Source organism: Lepisosteus platostomus, chromosome 9 (assembly GCF_059453375.1).
Source record: "Lepisosteus platostomus isolate fLepPlt1 chromosome 9, fLepPlt1.hap1, whole genome shotgun sequence".
Classification (NCBI taxonomy): domain Eukaryota; kingdom Metazoa; phylum Chordata; class Actinopteri; order Semionotiformes; family Lepisosteidae; genus Lepisosteus; species Lepisosteus platostomus.
Window position 1 is genome coordinate 19,339,166 of NC_142619.1, and position 19,185 is coordinate 19,358,350.

Here is a 19,185-nt window from a genome sequence, read left to right on the forward strand (position 1 = left end):
CATGTAGTAAAATATTATCCATCCATTGTCAGAAAGCTGCTCATTACTTATTGCAGGTTTTAGCAATCCAGAGCCAATCCTGGAAGCACAAGGACTACACCATAGATGGGACACCAGTCCATCACACAGCAGACACACGCAAACGGCCAATCTGCAGACATCAGCTAATCAATCTAACATGTCTTTGGAAGGTGGGAGAGTCAGGACACCTGGAGAAAACCAGTGTAATGAATCAGAACCTGCAAACGTCACACAAAGCATTCCACAATCTGGAACCAAACCAGAAGCCCATTTGTACAGGAAATTATAAGCAGTACAAATATTTTCATGAAACATACAGGAAATACAGAAAACAATTAGAAACAAATATATATAGATTAAAAACACATTCTTACCTTGTAGATACATGATTTTGCATTTAGGAAAAACAGTTCAATTGTGGCATTGTCCTTCAAGTAGGATATACTTTCAATGTAAAACCTAAAAAAAATAAAAAAATAAGACTTTAGAAATGGTATGGAAAATACTGGGGGGCAGCATAGCAAAGCATTGTGGGTAAAACACTGGACTCATAAATTGCCTATGGATTCAATTCTCGCTGCAGACATTGTTGTGCCCCTGAGAAAGTACTTGACCCCAGTTGTTCCAATCCACCCAGCTGTGTAAGTATGACCTGCAAGTGTAATCCCTTTGTTGGGCTGGCACTTAATGCTACTGAAACCTGATTGACCTGTGTCCCAGGGAGGCACTGGGTGAGCCATATTAGATGCTATGCTTAAGCAATATATCATGAAACCCAACTGCCCCAAGATTACAGTGGGTGATTTGTTCCAAATTTCTATTTGAGGACTTGAAACTGACATTGAAAGAGTAAAAACAAAAACAAATGTAATCCGGCCATTTGTATAACAGCATATTGCTTTATTGCTTTACAGTATTCCAGTTATTTCATTCCCATTGAGCTGTACCACACGTTATACCACTTCAACATGGAAGATGTGCTCACTGCTTAAAGCTTCCACTAGAGGTCATCAAATACAAGAATATGACCTAGGGACCTGGCTTCTGCTCTCTTTTATGTATTTAATGTTCATTTCCTCACTTCTTCAGTGCAGCGGATTAGACTTAATTTGCCAAGATACATATGAATGTACTGAACAGACAAGAGACAAGAGGAAGGGTGTTAAGAAATGTACGCATGCACACAAGCAAGAACACAATCATGGACCCTTCAGTTTCACGTCACGGCTCTAGCAAATTCATGTGTCCTGACCTCTGCTGCGATTTTGTTATTAGCTTTATATAGACTGGAACACAAAATAAAATCTATCAAACAGCCATTTCCCCTGCACGCAGCACACACACCAATGGTTCACAGTAGAATTTATAGTGAGAAGCTCTGGTGACAGCAACGCTACTAACCCAGTCAGCCCTAAACCAGTCAGCCCTACAAATCCTCTTTAAAAAGGGAACCACAATAACTTAATTCTCTAGCGGCAATTACAAGATCAACGTCAGAACTGTTTTTGTCCAAGGCAAGAAACGAAAGGGCCACAGAGCCAATGATGACCATGTCACCAAATTGCCATTGGCTTTCTGTTGCATGTTGGCTTGTAGATATTAAATGCACCACTGCCTACTGTTTTCTAGTGCATGGTTTGGGATTAGTAAAGGAAATGCCTTATTTTTTTGTACTATAAACCTTTTTAATCCTGATTTTTCTATGAAAAGAATTTTCTTCAAATTCTTTGAATGCAAAAAGTCAATTTCTTCTACTGTGAGCTAAAAGTGAAAAAAGAAAAACCAGTAGAGTAACATTCTAAAAACAGATGCTTATAAGTTTTGAAACAGTATCACAGCATACATGTAACCCTAATGTATGTAATGTATGTAACCCTAAAAATAAATCAACAATGACCCAGGATTATTAAATGTACCTGCAAGAAGAAAACAAATATCCTATTGCAAATCTGTTATGTAAGGAAGCAAGAGGGGAAAGATATTTCAAGCTTGCAACATACAGTATACTAAATTTAATTTAAATAAATATATATTAAATATACATTGACAGGCACACATTGAGTAGGTTTGTAGAGCTTCTGTACATCAACACTATGCAATCTGAATAAAATATGAAGAGTATTAAACCATTATGTAAAGAAGGACATAGTTGCCTGTATATTAATATAGAGAACTTTTAATATAGCAAAAATATTAAGAATAATGTTGTTACAGTTTATTGAATTCTGCATTCTGCACACAAAAATGATGGCACTACACAATGTATAACATTTTGGTAACGTCATAGCAAGAAAGAAATTCTTAATCAAGATTTGGTGGAAAATGATGTAGATATTTGCATTCTTAACCACATCAGTACATGTTCAATGCATGATGAAGGATGTAACATCTCTTGTTAATGACTTTGCTTTTCATCAGTCTCACAAAGCATGTCCAGTATCACAGAACAACCAGCTTCGTAAAATGATGAAAGCATGCTGCAACACCCATTGCTGCACATTATCAATGTAGACTCAATGTAAACCTTAGAGGCTTTGTAGATATGTTGCAGAAAATCTAACATTAAAATCCCCTTCATGGTGGCTTATAAGATCCTGAAATTGTGAAAAAATAATTAATTAAAGCTAAACAGCTAAACAACACCAAAAGCAACAAAGGTCAATTGTCACAAGTCTCCAAAATTAGACCTGTAAACAACAATCAAAAATCAACTAAAATTATATTGCAACACTGGTCTTTATTGTGGCGTCAAATAAGGGTAAAACGGCGCCATCTAGGGGTAATACCCAGGATCATCTAAAATAGTCCATACAGCAAAGGCTTTACTATCCAACCATTTGCTGACAGAAATACTCTACTAAACAGCAAGCCATAAGCCAATAGAAAATCATATTTTACTGTTTGTTGATCACTTCTGGTTCTACCCATCTTGCATTCTTTTTCGATTGCTGTTGTCTTTCAGTAGTTTTGGATGGTGTCATGAGAGTGCACGGTTTCTGTAAACATCCACCATAGCACAGGCACAGTTTATCATCCTTGCCTAGGTTTATCTCAAAACATTTACACCATCAAAATCACAGCCGCACAAGTAGGAAACTGGCAAAAATGCAAGCATGTTGTGCTTACAGTCCTACAGGCACTGGAGATAAAAAGAATAACTTGCCAAAGGACGATCAATGGACAAGAGGGCTAAAAAGGCTCAGTCACTAGAATCTATGGCTTCCTCAAAAATAAGCAAGGCTATTGACACCCACTGTACTCTTGAAAGACCTAAGCTAGTCCATTTAGATAAGGGTTTGAGGATTGATTCTCTTTCAGACATTGAGAATGTTCACTTAAATCTGGACCCATGCTCATGAGAAAGCTAAACACTTTCATGCTTTCATGAGACGATGGAGATTACAGAAGCATGCGAGTTATTGGATGGGTTGGCTGTTGAGCTTCAAGCTTTGTCGTGTAATAAAAATAAAAATTCAAATGTACGTGTATGTTACATTAAAATCATAAAATATTAATTGAATTATAAATTGCGTTGTATGGTTAAGTGATACGTACAGTACTGGACTACAATGTAATGCCCACTATGGAACTACAATAGATGGATCACAACTCAAATGTTGAGTACAGTAAGCTGAGGTTTTATAATTATGTGATGACATACTTAAATCTTGACTAACCCATACCTCACATTCCCTATAGAATCGCGGATAGAAAAAGCATTTAGTGTAGCTCACTACAGTGTGTTACATCATTTTTCATCGTCATTAATCATCGATAAAGCAATATTAAGGAGAGTGCCAATTTATTACCCTGTCATCACTAATCGTGTCTAAAAACCAGACCTTGTGCCTCACCACAAAAAAAATGGGCTAAGGGTCAGTCCATAAATAGGCTATATATGTGCAAATAGCTTTCTATCAAAGCCAATTAAGACCAAAAAGAGGATCGTATATGTGGAAATTCAATCCAGAACTGGACAGTCAATTTTTATCCGGTGCCTTAACATGTCTTTTACTGAACGTCTTAAGTGTGATGGCTGCACATACCCAAGCAATATAATGTACTGTACTGTATGTGGTCACTGTGAGAGAAATCATTCAAAAGTCAAGCAACTGCAGGGAAAAAAACTAAACAACATTTTCAGGTAAAATTAAGAAATCTCATGCACAATCACACGTTTCTAGGTTGTTAAACTCATCACAGAACTGGGCTGCCCTTTTACTGATAGAGAATTTAAGAAGCAAATGACCCACATATCCAATGCGGTTTGTTCAGAAACTAAAGATGCCTTTAAAGAAATTGGCCTCTCCAAAATGAGAACTCAATGATTCACTGCTGACATCCAAGATTTCATGTGATTGCGCATTCATGAGTTTTCCAGATGCCTTGGATGAAAGCATAGACACCAATAATAACATGCAGCTTTTAATAGTCTGTGCAGTCACTGAAACATTCAAAGTTAATAAAAAACTTGCAACTCATTTTTCTTTGCATGATAGGACAACTGACATTTTCAATGCTTTCATGAAAACGGTTGAAGAAATAAATTGTCCAGTAGAGTGCCAGCTATGATGGACAAGTGGTTTAATTGGTTGTCTTTAGAAGCACTTTGAGCATGATCAGGCTGCATTGTTGAAGCACTATTTCTACATAATCCATCAGTAGCAGATGAAATATATATAATTCAAAACCATAATGGACTTTGTGGTGTCCACTGTTAACTTTATTCAAGTGTGATCTCTTACCCACTGTGAATTCCAATCTGTTCCAGCGAGTATCAGTGCTGCAAACAATGTCATTCTTTCCCATACAGAAAGGTGGCCAAGCAGTAGAACTACTTTGAGAATGTTTGCTCAGCTAAGTGAAACAAGTCTTTTCTGCAAGAAAAGGGAAGAGACATATCCCTCATGGAAGACAGTGAATGGCCTGCTGACCTGACATTTTTGACAAACATACTGTAGCTGCACATCTGAATGACCAAATCCTAAACTTGCAGGGGGGTGTGAGATGTTTGAAGCAGTCCGTGGATTTCCAATGAACTTGGGCCTCTGCAGAGATCATCTCAAGAAAGGTTAATTCACACACTTGGCAACAGAGTTGGACACCTTTGCTGGCAAGACCTACTACGGGAGTGATTGAGCAAGCACACTTGTCTTGAAGATTACCATTAGGTGTTTAGGAGCAGATCTGTGCAGGTTTGGAACAAGAATGCTGTGTCCTGCAAAGGGTTTTTTTAAATAGAAATGTATAAAATGTACATTTGAGACAATAGCTGAAACTAGTAGTGCAAAATATACATTTTCTATCATCAAACATTCTGTTTACAACTGTTCTTTTTTATGGCAATTCACAGGGTACTGCATTCCTGAAAATGTCATTTAGACTTGATGATGATATTACTATAAAAGAAAAACAACAGAGCCTGTTTTGAACTGAAAAAAACAGCTGAACAAGTGAATTTTCTTTGAATTTATTTAAGATGAGTTTCTATTGTTCACAGTTAAAACAATGTGTGTATAATGTTCAAAATTCAAAAGATACAAATAATAATTCCACAATGATTGGATCTGACAAAACTGAACAGGAACTGATTTGGTTTCAAAAAGTAATTTAAGTGTATCTGTCATTTAAGTCCTCTAATTGATAATCTTATAAGAGGACTTAAATGACAGAGGATTTGTTAGTAGAAGGGAAATTCTGTATGCGGCAAAGCAATTGGGAATACTGAAATCAATACACAATCAAGATTCACACAAAATGTTATACCCCTATTAAGGTAATCATTTAAACAGTAATAAGTAATAAACAGCTTTTAGTCTGAAGAGGAATCATACATGTAAGTCCTAACCACAACATCATAGGCATAGCACAACAAGTTTTACATCTTAATTAGCATTATAGCTCTCTGGGTATTTAGATATGTTATTAACATTTTAAATAGTGAACAAACGGGCTTGTTGATTTGTTTTGTAAGTCAGATTTTGTTACTTGGGAAAAGAAAACACGGAGCTTAGGTCATGTAGTGTCACAAAAATGCCAGGAGGTCATTGTTTCTTACTTGAATACCATGAAGACATGAAATAATTAATATTCTGTATAAATATAAACTCAAAAAGTTATGATTTTAGTTAACAGACTAAAGAAAAGCCATGTTTCTCATGAATAGTATTGATCATCTCATATCTATGCTGCTCTGTGAAGGACAAGCAATGTCCAGGAAGGCAAAGTGTCAGTGTATTGGCTCAGGACAATCATATTTTTCTGATCCATGCGCATAATACAGTTGTTAAACTGCAGTGGCAACAGGAAAAAATTCAGGGCATATCAGCAGAAAGACTGTAGACATCTGTCTGCATTTAAATGATCTGCAAGTTCAGGGGCAGTCCAGAGCTCAGATGTTGATAAAATCTTCTGAAGATACAGAGCATCTGAGGCAGAGATATCGTAATGAATGTTATGCTGACTCTCGTGTTTTTCAAGCCAGCCAGTGCTTCGATTTTCTAGTAAGACAATGCAAAAACAACACAGCACTAGTGTTTGAAAAAAATGACTCCAAGAAAACGAAGTGGAACAATGTGCTCTGGACAGATGAGCCAAAAGTGGAGTTTTTGGCCAAATGTCATGGTTGGCTAAAATCTAACATTACCTTTGACCAGAAGGTACCAGCCATCAATCACGGTGGTGAGCGGGGTTATGGCTTGGGCTTGCTTTGCTGCCTCAGGAGCTGTATGCCTTGCTATCATTGAGTCTACCATGAAGCCTACACCATACCAAAGTATTCCTGAGGAAAATGTAAGACCATCTTACGCAATTGCATCATGCAACAGGACAATGTTCCAGAACACACAAGCAAATCTACGATAGAATGGGTAAAAAAAAAAAAGAAATTCAGGATTTTGGAAATGCCAAGTCAATTTCCAGACCTAAAACCCCGTAAAGTGCATATCTGTCCATACAAGAATCCTCAAACATGAGGGTTTCACTTAACTTATTGCTGCTAAAAGGAGTGACTTCTTTTTTTCACGCAAAGTTTATGAACGCTGGCTGATTTTTTAAAAATAATGACAAAGAAGAATTTGTGTGTGCTATTTGTCAAAAGAGGTTAGTATCATCTGTTGATATTTTATGCAATTTATTTTGATAATTATATTGAAATGTTTTATTCCAGAAAATTGAATACTTTACAGTTCTCTGGTGCATCAGTTTAGCATATCATTGCACAATGCATACTCCTAGTGGATAATATGAGCTGTATATTGCCTCGAATTGAATGTGAAAGGCCGCTGGCCTTTCAGTGGGAAAATACGAAGAAGAAGGATTGCATGTTATTCATATACACTTATTAGCAGCAGTATCTTAATGGTTAATCAGTCTGGCAGCAGCAGCACCTGAACCAAATATTTCATTGATAGCTATCAAAACTATTAACTCATTTTACTATGAAAAGAAAACTTTCCATATTTCATGTAAAACTAAAATCTTTTACCAGAATTAATATCCTTAGCAGCTTTTAGGAAGTGAAAGACAATTCAGCCTTCTTAATGTCTGCTAAAGTTTATGATAGTACTGATTCTATAACTAACATACACCTTTATTGCAGTACACAACACCAAAATTACTCATTTTTTAATGAAAAAAAATGTGTTCTTGAGGGACAAGGGGATTCTGTACACATGCGAAATATGATTTTTAGTACAACACAGCATAAATATGTGATGTAAATGTAGAAACAGTGTGCAATAAGAGCTACAACTGAATGACAAAAATGACAAGTACCAATTTTAAACCAAAGGTATGGCTTCCACATTGATCACTACCTGTACTGATTTGTATACAACTGCATTTATATAATTGCAGTTATATAAGACAGTACAGAAAACCAATATCAGATGTATGGATCGTTATACAGTTCTTCTTTACTTAAGGATAAACAAATTAACTGTATCAACTGTAAAATAATTTCATTATCTAACAAAATAAAAGATAAACCAAACAAACATTCTACTCGGCTTTTTCTTCTTCTTATTATTATTATTATTATTTTCACTGCAAACCCAAAGAGCACTGCCAAAAACCTGACACTAGCTTGCCACTATTTGCTTTGTAACAGAAAGCTACAGTAGTCAAATATACAGTAACATCACAAAATTTAGTCTAACAGAAGAACAGGGTCCAGATTATTGTCAGGTTTCATCTCACTACAAATACAGGAGATTGTATCCCATTCAAAATATCCACATCAGAAAGCATAAGATTTTACTATTCGAGCTTGCTAAATCAATTTTGTGAACATTTTTTTTCAATAACTGAAATTCACTTTCCCTAAACTTCTTGTTATTTAGTACCACACAGGACTACATCCATTTTACAGAGAAAATCACCCTAAAAATAAAAATGGCCACGTTTTTCTTTTTAAAATGACAAATACTGATCCTATATCTTCCAAATTGTCACTTCATGATCTTTTTAAACATTAGATTACATGATCTAAATTATATATTTTTATATCAATTAATTGTATATTTGAATAAAACTGAAAGCAACTGTGACTAGAAAAATGGAAAATAAAAAGATGTAATTGTCATTTTTACCTTGAAAATATACATTAAATTAAATGCATTTCTGGTTCCCTATCAATTCAAGTAAAATGCTTGAGCTGACTTTGAGCTGTTTCTATTTAAAATCAATCAAATATCCACATTATTGCGGAAGTAAGGGAAAAAATGGCTTTCAAGACCATAATAACAGTTGTTTCACAAACAGTTCAGCTCCACCTTGTACCGTGAGCACAAAATGTTGAAACTGCTACTCCCAAACACAACAGACACTCCTATACTTTACAAACAACATATTTGTTTAAAATGCATGTCTTTACAAGTGTCGTAAAGACTCTTTACAAGGCTCTCTTTAGCAGTGACTATTGTGTATTTCAACAGAGATGGTACTTCAAAGACAGAAGACTCTTCTGATCTTTTTTTTTTCTTTCTGCAGTACGAACAGGACCATCCCATTCGGAGAATAAACCAAAATGCAACTCAAGTCTTCCCAAAAGCAAAATATATCCTTAAAGTATATAATGCTTCCACTGTCATAATAACAAGCTTTCATCAAAGAACACAAAATCTCTGAAGAGACGCCTCATGAAAGACAGTTCCAGGTCACATGTACTGTATGCCGATGTGAAAATAAGATGTTTATACTATTTATACATCAATACTATTGATGTACCAGTGGTAGATCTTCCTTCTAGGATACGGTATCACTAAATAAAAATCATAATCTTCTTTACTGTAAATTAATGTGACAAGGTATTATTGAGGAACCAAACATTTTAGGGGAACTCACAGCTATTAATTATATGCTAAATAAGCTTGATGAGATTCCAGTCTTGGAGCAGACTTTAACACAGCTATCACTGGGCTGTCATTCAGCAGTGAGTGAATATGCAGTACAAACTGGTTTGCCACCGTCCATATATTCTTCTCCAGTACTGGAGAAAAAAACCTGGATGGATTTAGTCTAAAGCTGGTTCAGGAAAAAGAAAACTCACAGTCATTCACAGGAATCACAGAGCCAAAGCGCTTTCATTTGGTACTTAAATTGTTCTGATTTCAAGATCTGTATTTTTTCTTTGAAAATCAAAACAGATCTCAGAAAAAACAGCTTTCATTTATGCTAAACCAGTTCTGTGTTTCACATGACATGAAAGCATTTTCCAATTTCCAACACGAGATAAAAGTTTCATTGGTTATATTTCAGATAACACTGGCAGTTACATTTCACTTGGCTATTTCTGGGTCTCATTGTATCTAAAGCCATTCTCTACATTGGTATACAAAACAGAGGCATATCAATTTCAGAATAAAATGCATAAAACATAACCATTTGGAAACTTCAGTTCTGTCTGAATCACCCTCTTTATTGTGTACATTAGTATTCATGATATATCCACTTTTCTTTTCTTTTTTGCTTTTATAAATAATGAATAAAGATGTCTTTGGGACCTTTAACAGATTGGCAGATCTGCAATTGTTATACTGGGTAAAACAATTAAAAATTGTGATTAAATAAGATAGACATAAAATCAATACATTATCTATTCCTTAGACAGATCGACTGGCTTCAAAACTGTGAATGCCTGCTGTCAGTCATGCCCTAATTAAAAGATAATCTCAGCCCGTGTGGACCAAAGTGAGGAAAATTGAGGGATGTGGTGGAGGCCTTAGCATGATGCATGTATTCACAGACTGCACAATTAAAAAGAAAGAATGGCTATTTTCTCTCACACAATGAATCACAGAATATAACTTGTGTGACATTTAAGAGATTGTACCTCAGTTATATGTCTTATCCTTGTCAGATTAATATTACAATGGTCACGTTTTATAATTCTTTGAAATGAAATGTCATATAGCACTTTATGTCAGAGGATTATAAAACTGACCAAAATATTTCACTTATGCAGACAAATGGCCAACACTGTCACTAACTTTTCATATTAAAATGTGTATGAAGATAAATCCTCCGTATTTAATACAGCAGCTTTTTATGCCTGAATCTCTCTAGGGAATGTGTATCCAAGGTCACCAAAATTGTGATCTTCTATGTTGACACATTTTAGAAGAGCCTACCACTAACAAAGAGAGCCTGAAAAACAACTGTTCCTGAACAAAACAAAAATACAATGATGATTTTTCTTTTCATTTCTTAACAATGGTAGCAGGATTCAAGCAGTGTAAACGAGTTTTAAACTCCAGCAGCGTCTCAAGAGATCAGGCTTTAAATTACTGCATGTGGTCAACAAGTCACGCAGTCTTACCTGTTTCTTCTGCTGTGCTAAGGAGCTGCTTAAGGACAGCAAACCTGCTGCCATTTGAAATAAAGTGCCAGTAACAGTGCATGCTGGTGTTCCTTCATACCTGTGTGGTTTGGATATCAGCATTCTGAATTTCATGTCATTTAAGATATATTTTTACTTTGCACTGAGCTTTCTTAATAAAAACATCACCAGGAACCTAAGGTATTTATTTAATTGTAAGTCAAAATTCTTTTGATTCATTAGTGGAGCCTATTATTGACTTTTCACATTAAAATGTAGGACTAAAACAAATTTTAATGACGTTTTTATCTAGCATCTCATCAATATAGACAATATTGGGATTTTAAGATGGATAACAAACTGAAGAAAATATTTAATCTCTTTGAAATGCGATTTGTTTTTAGTGTTAATAGTATGTTAATAGTATTAAACATTTCTTTGTTACTTTATACTATTGGTAACTCCAACACTTGCACCATTAGTACAACTAAAAACAGAAAACAAGACATGTGACTCTGGCTTGGTTTCACATCTTGTAACATTTAAAGTAACATCACAGCTGAAAGCTTAAAAAGTGCATTAAATGTAGTATTCTACAGATAAATAAATCTACTAGGCTAAAAAAAGATGATAAGGTACTAATTGAAACTCTAATGAGCCTGTCTGCATGCCATTCAAAAGCCCAGATTAGCGAATTCAGTAACAGATGACTATGAGGGCGCCGTGGCAGAAATACATCATCGGAGTCAAGGCATTTGTTTTTCATGTTGACACACTTGGTCTCACTTAGCTGCTGTTTTGTTGACGTCTTCCTTTTATCTTGCTTCTATGTAAAACACTGAGTACATGTTAAAAAAGGAAAATCTTTTTTTCTTAAAAAAATATACCACAAAAAAATCAGGGTTAGAATGTACATTATGAATCATGAATATTTAGAAGCGAAGGGTATCACACCGTGCTTAAGATCCTTTACGGACTGCTGCACTGCAGGCTCTTCTGGCATAATAGTAATGTTAAGATTTAAATGATGAATTCAGATTTGCATTATACATAAGGGTTTACATTTCCAAAGTTTATTCTTTCCTAGTGAAGCTCCCTCGAGCCTGGAGTAATTAATACTGACGTGTATTAACAGAGGATGTAATTGAAGCATGTTTTGCTACTGTGACTGTGGAAGTATTCAAACAGTAATAGTGGTTCATATGGTGTCAGAATAAAGGCACTTATCTCTGTAATATCTCTCAGTTACAGTTTATTTCAAGCAAAGATGCAGCAATTCAGACCAAGGATCTTTTAAAACAGCTAAGGGATAAGGGTAAGGAAAAGCGCAGATCAGGAGAAGGGCAGGAAAACATTTCAAAAACCCTAAACATATCAATCACATTTAATCATGATGGACATGCTGGTAAAGTTGATCATTATGAAGTGGAGGGCACCCAGACCCCATCTAGATCTGGATGCCCCTGCCAACTCAACAGCTGGATAACGAGGAAACTGGTAAGGGATGTCATCTTGAGGCCAATGGCAACATTGAAAGAGCTATAGAGTTCAGTGACTGAGACAGAAGATAATGTCCAACAACCAATTATTCCACAAAGCTAGCTTCAGTAGCAGAGTGGAAAACCCATCCTAAATCCTACTTTGCAACAAAGCATTTAAGTGATCCTGACAACATGTGGCAAAAGGCTTTGCGGGTGGCCAAGACAAATTAGAACTTTTTTATCTTAATGCAAAGCAATACATCTGACGCAAACTTAAGATAGTGCCTCACTCAGTCAACGCCATTCCTACCATTAGGAATAGTGGTGGCAGCATTAGGTTATAGCTCTGCTTCTGCTTCTCATCATTAGAGGCTATGAAGCTTGTCATTATGGATGAGATTATAGATGGAGCAAAGTACCAGCAATTCTTGAAGGAATATCTCCTTCAGAACTAAAACGGATTCAAAGCACCAGGCCAGAGATTCACTGGAGTGGCTTCAGAATATGAAAGTGAATGTCCTTGGGCAGCCCAGTCAAAATCCTGATTTGAATCCTATTGCGAATCTGTGGAATGACTTGGAAAGCTCTGTCCATAAGCAATCCCATGGAAACATGAGGGAATTTGAGCAAATCTGCCAAGAAGAATGGGCGAGCACCAAGCTTGCACCAAGATAGTGTGCAAAGTACTGAGAGATATACCTGGAAAGGTATGAGCCTGTAATTGCTGCCAAAGATGTGTCCACTGTTCATTGGTCTGAATACTTACGCAAACAACATCTTTCAATCTGATTCTGGTTAGTTTTTACTAACATTTACGGTAACAGATCTTATCCTGTGGAATATTTTGCAAAGCACTACACACATTAAAGAGAAAGTCTGTCTCTTTAGTCCATACTGTATGTACAAAAGAAGGCTCAAGGGAAGAAGGTACCTAAGTTCCTCTGTTCATTTTCAGGTGATAAAACATGGGGGACTATTCTGAGCAGTCAATCAAATGTTTACGGCATGTCATGGAAGGTGGGAGGAACCTGGGACATCCAGTGTAAATCCAGATGAACAGAGGGAGAACAAGCAAACTTCAATGGCAGCTGTTATATCCATCAACAGTGCATATCACCACATCACCATGCTGCACATGTCTAGAACCGAAGTGGTTTTCATGCAGTAACATATAAGGAAAGAATATACGTCTGCTATTCACAGGATGTAGAACGACTGAGCGATGACCAAAAGAATTAGTGAAATTTCTGAGAGTTTTTGTGAATTTTGGAAGTGCTTTAATGGTGAAGTGTCTCAGAGAAAGAGACTTTTCCTGGTAAAATTTTGAGACGAGTCTCAGGGGAAACTGTTAGTGAATTGTTTGTTTGGAGGCCGGTAAGCAGTTTAGTTGCTTGGCTATGCTAGTTAGTGACTTTGAGAAGAAGTGTAGTCGGGAGCTCAAAGAGGAGCTTAGGCTTTTGTTTGGCTGTTTTTGTTTGGTTTGTGGGTTTTTTTTCCCTGCACTGTAAACAAATTACACTGGAGATCTTGAACCTTACAGCTGTGTGTTTTGTGTGTCTGTTGGGCTGGGCCCACCTATTTTTTAAAGATCCAATTACGACACGCCCAATGAATTGTCACACAGCATAACCTCTGATAGGGGTAGTGTTAAGAGATTCCTCGAAGGACTGATGCTGTTCACTGTTCCATGGAGGCAGCAGTCAATGTGAAACATTAATGTCTGCTTGCTGACAAAAGGGCGGTTCTGTCAGTTGTTTAAGTCACTATCAGGGGACACAGTAAACAGCTAGTCTCAGTTATAATGCCAACAGCTGTGACATCCAGTGTTCCCAACAGGGAAGCTGCACTCTGAAGATCTTAATGCCTTTGCTTCCAGGAGAAAGAGACAAATATGCCCAGCTAACCAAAAGGGTCAGTTTTATAACCCATCATAGAAAAATGTAGCTGAAAAACAGGTCTGCACATGACATAGTCCCAAATATTATAGATCATGCATGAACTGCATCAACCATCTCCTAATGTCAAATATATTTATGAATATACCTGTAATGGTCAGAAACCCTTTCTAGTTTGTAACTGAAATGTTTTAAAAATAAATTAAGTATATCTTAAGGTAAATGATGGAATAGTTCCATCCAGTATGCTTGCAATATATTTGCTTTGAGAATCCAGTCTATTCAGCTTTTTTACATATATAAACTTTCTAAAAGTGCAAAATGATCACTGTAAAAACAAGTACAAAGCAAATTAACCTACAGTAATTCATTTCAGATTTTGTATAGTAACCAAATAACCTACTGGAGCTTTAATTATGCTGTTTCAGCCGAATTGTGCCCATTTAAGTGGTGTCTTTCACAAAACTGATTTAACTGCACCTTGAACATTTTCCACATACACAAAATCCATTACTTATTTTACATGTTGACATGCACAGTACTCAGAACCCTGATTGCACTATCATGCTCAAGTGCCTGGTCAGGTGCATCGGCATGCTCTAGCTAGGCAGTTCTCATCCTGATGCAGGCTTTGAAGCTGAAAAGCTGAAGTGTTTGAGCAAGTAATCATGTTTGAGAGCATAATGGGTATTTCTTCCTAGTGTATGCAATTCATCACTAGACAAACGCATCTGTCAAAAACCTAGCGCGATCGGTTCCATTCCAGGAGCTCCGTAACACTGAAAATAAACATTGCACATGAGGAGCAGAAAGGAAGGAAGGGGGGAAAAGCAATTGCCTGTTTCCGTTTATCACATTTAGGGATTGAATCAATTTTGTATTTGTTGTGTGGGAAGCAGACCACAGCTCTTACTAACCTGACGCAGAAGTACAACACAACTGGCCCAGACTTCTTGGGGAACTCATGTTCCAACACTCGACGGTCAAGCTGCAGCCAACTGAAATGCCCCCTGAAAGAAATTTTAATAAATTCCATTAAAATTAAATCAAATCTTAAAATCAGGTTACACAAACATTCAGTTCTGAAAACAGTTCGCCGTATGATTTGGCATGACTCTGAAAAATATGCCATTGTTTTTCAAAGTACTTGTATCTACGGTTACTTCTGTTTAAGAAAGGCATTTTCTGTTAACTGCACAATAACACCGTGGCTTGAGTTAGTCAGAAGGACATGATTAAAAAAAATTAGAAAAACGCAGGACTTTGCAGTATGCAAAATGGTGATATTCCCCCTAGCTCTGAAAGACCCTTCTTTCTGATAGAAACACACTCTTCTCAGAACCCCCTGGAACATGCATATTAAACCTGCTAATCAATTACCCAGAAAGCCTGTAGTAAGGAAAAGGGAATGCTTTAGGTCAGAGGAGAACCAACCCCCTCCTGTGCTCTGCAAGGATGAGGATCACAGCTCAGATATCACGGAGAAGCAGGGAAAACTACTGGTAGCAGGCAGGTCTGCTGGCAGAGGCTTCACCCCCAATTATCACCATGAATCTTAGCTGACAAGTCCTGTGATCAGCACGTTGCACCCTCTTGGCTCAACACAAATATTTTTACAGGATTCGGTTTTATGTAATGTCTTCATTACCAGCCAACAACCAAAGAAGATATCATATCCTAAGATATGATCATAACAGGTTTGCCCCCATGGTAATTCCACCTAGTAGAGTTTGTTTGCAGTTAAATGTTTCCCAAATGAAAAATTAATTTTTCAAATCACAGGTGTTGAATATTATCCTACCACAGGGCTAATAGAATACAGTTATTCCAATCTGCTCCATTACAGGAGTTTTCATTCACCCACTTTTTTGATAATTGATTTATTGATAATTAAAGAAAACTGATTAATTAATGGTCAGCCAGCATCAAACACCTATACTGAAATTAGGAGTAAAGGCTTTTTTACATGTTTCTTTATGATTTGAAGTATCTAGATACATGTACTCCACCAGAACGTGCTGCTCCATATTAACTTGTTGATTCAGAATTTAAGTGAAGACAGATTCATTTCACCATTACATTAAATTTAGAGCTGGACTCAACTACAGTTTGGACTTTGATGATACACCTATATTATCAGAAATCATTTTGTCAGTCTAAAATCATCAATTACAACTTTTAATGCTATTTTTGCATAAGACTTGTTCTAAGCAGGTGGATTTCGTGCTGACTGTTGTGCACTGGACTCCTGATTAAAGAGACTGACACCTCTAACACCTATTTTTCTTTCTCTGTGTTAGTTTTCTCAACCACAGCAGTACCTACTAGTCTTCTCATTCAAATCTTTCTGAATTTGTCTATCCATTCTGGTGACTGTGATTATAGACTATTCCCGGCAAAGGCTTTACCTTTGTTGTCAAGAGATCTAGTAAATGACTTTATGTTTCTGCAAGTTAGTCTTAGTGCTTGCTGCTCCTTCAGTTAAACAGAGCTGTGAGGATTACACCATCGGTCAGTTTTGTATTTCCAGTTTACTTATTATTACTAGCTTATTAAAATTGCCAAACAGATAACTAGATTCTTTATCTAAGCAAGGAAAATGTCCTACCACAAAAATTGATGGGTTTATAAATTCATTATTCCCGATACCACCTTAAAACTGTTTTATTCCAAACAGTTAGAAGTGTAATCAATTTCCTTTTACTGCATTAACACAATTCACATTCAAAACAAATGTAGTCAGATAACACCTTTCATTTACAGCAGTGTCCAATTAATTCTGTTGTTTGAAAATCTCTTTTTAATTCATATTTCAAGTGCTGCTTATTAAGAGAATGCAATGCAAAATGGGTCCAGGAAAGTCTTACATTCCTGTTTATATAAACTGCTGTATCTTGTTTTGCATGAAATCCAAATTTGGAAACAACATATTTGCATAAGTTACAGAGTTCACAAAAATGGATTTCAAATAATCTTGTAGAACTCTGCATGACTCTTTAAACGTCCGTATTTACAAACATTTTCCACATTTATGGTACTGTAATCATTTTTATTTACTTCACAGGCAAAGCAAATCAAAAGGTCAAATTCAGACTGTTCCAATTTTGGTTTATGTCTTCCCCATACAGAAGAAAACACAGTGAAGTTTAACTTTGAAGCATTAAATCTTATTATCATGCTTAAGATTGCTTTTTCAGAAAGATTTTAATAATTTTTCCATTGCCTTGAACAAACAATAATCCTGGCATAGCATACCTCAACCTGATTACACCTTAGGAATGTGGCAGAGCTGGGCTTCTCTGATAAGCAGCCATATCCTGACATTTGACACAAATCTCTAAATAATAAATTAGGTTTATCCTGATAGCTCCAAAGGTGAAGTGCCCAACACCTTAGTGCCTCTTTTTGGGTAAACATCTGGAGTGTGACTCTACCTGGCGGTTACCTGCCAATCATCTAGAACGTCCAACCAATGAGGAGTGGAAAAGACAACTACACAATGACGACATCACAACCAATCACCAACCATAATAAATGGACTTAATGAACCATGATTACTGCACAACAATGTAAACTCTCTCACACTTGAAACCTGGCAACCTTTCAAGCTAATTAAACATGGGACTACTGTATGACCACCATTGTCCACGTTTCAGAGAAGCAAACATAGGTTTAATAAGGAACAGATTGAGAGAGTCCTACGAGTCTTACAACGACCTCCTCCAATTGTAATTTTGCCCGTGCAATGAAATTAATACACTTAGACTTTTGTTGATGCCTGAACATATACCATATTCTGTGTAGCAGCTGAAACCAAAATAGGACTGAGTTTGTCCTATGTACTAGACCTGGGCCAGACTTTGTGCACAAACTGTTGGACACAAACACTTAAGATAAAATCAACTGTAAGTAGAATTATTTCCATTCTAGGAAAGCCAAGCTGAGCATGACAATAGCAAGGAACCTGTTTTTGTTCCTTGCACCACAGGACATCCTTAGTATGGAGCCAGTGGAAGAAGATTGGACAGCTGTGACAAATCCAGATTCAGCTGTTTCTCTACAGGACTTTCACAGAGTGGCCTAGCCAGAGTGCAGTTTTGGTCCAGTATAACTTACAATATTCACATTATAACCTGTGAGAATACTTGACAGTTAATTTACGAATTTGACAGAAACTAGTTTTATAGTCAGTGTATTTGAATCCTATTATTACAGTACTAGCATCGTTGTAATTCCACAGTGAGTGTTTTCAAGGCAGACTGATTCACATATGTTTTTACTCATTTTTATTGCACATTTTGCTGTATTAATAAAATTAATCAATTCCTGTGTGTACATTGTCGTTTTGTTTGATCCCTAGCAGCCATAAAAACTATCTCACAATTTACTGTTCCATTTTGTAATCTTTTCAATATATTTAAACTAAAGTATCATGTCCCTACAACATTAATAACATCAAAATGACGTTTTACGACATTTCACTGTCCCAATACTTTGCTTTTCACTTTACATGAAAAGATTATTTTCCAATTACTTGCAGGCTTTAAAGAAATCTTATAGGCCAGATAAAAGTGTATAAGATACTGATCATTAAGAAGTACAGAATAACATCTGTATTAAGATTTAACTCCCTTAGATCCATCCATTTTCTAACCACTTTCTCCTATTCAGGGTCAAGCAACAGGTACATTGCAGGGTGCATCCTGGACAGACACAAACACAGACATGCACACACTCACACCAGGGCCAGTTTTCCCAGCAGCCATTTCACCTACCAGCATATCTTTGGACTCGGGGAGGAAACCAGAGCACCTGGAGGAATCCCATGTGAACAAGGGAAGAACATACAAACTCCATGCAGATAACACCCCCGGTCCAGAACTGGACCCAGAGCCCCAGCACTGCAGGGCAGCAATGCTAGCCACTGTGCCACCATGCTGCTCACCCCCTGAGATATGCTAGTCAAAAT

The 19,185-nt window shown here is 36.6% G+C and overlaps 1 protein-coding gene across 14 annotated transcripts in view; it reads right to left on the minus strand.

Moving 5' to 3' along the window:
* frmd4a (FERM domain containing 4A) overlaps positions 1 to 19,185 on the minus strand; it is a 283,776-nt gene that overhangs the window by 67,326 nt on the left and 197,265 nt on the right. For all 14 annotated transcript variants that reach the window (XM_088647131.1, XM_088647132.1, XM_088647133.1 and 11 more), the window contains 2 exons: positions 15,134 to 15,226; positions 396 to 480 (listed from right to left, as the gene is read on the minus strand). In XM_088647131.1, coding sequence (XP_088503257.1) covers positions 396 to 480; positions 15,134 to 15,226 — 178 coding nt within the window. The remainder of the gene's footprint in view (positions 1 to 395; positions 481 to 15,133; positions 15,227 to 19,185) is intronic.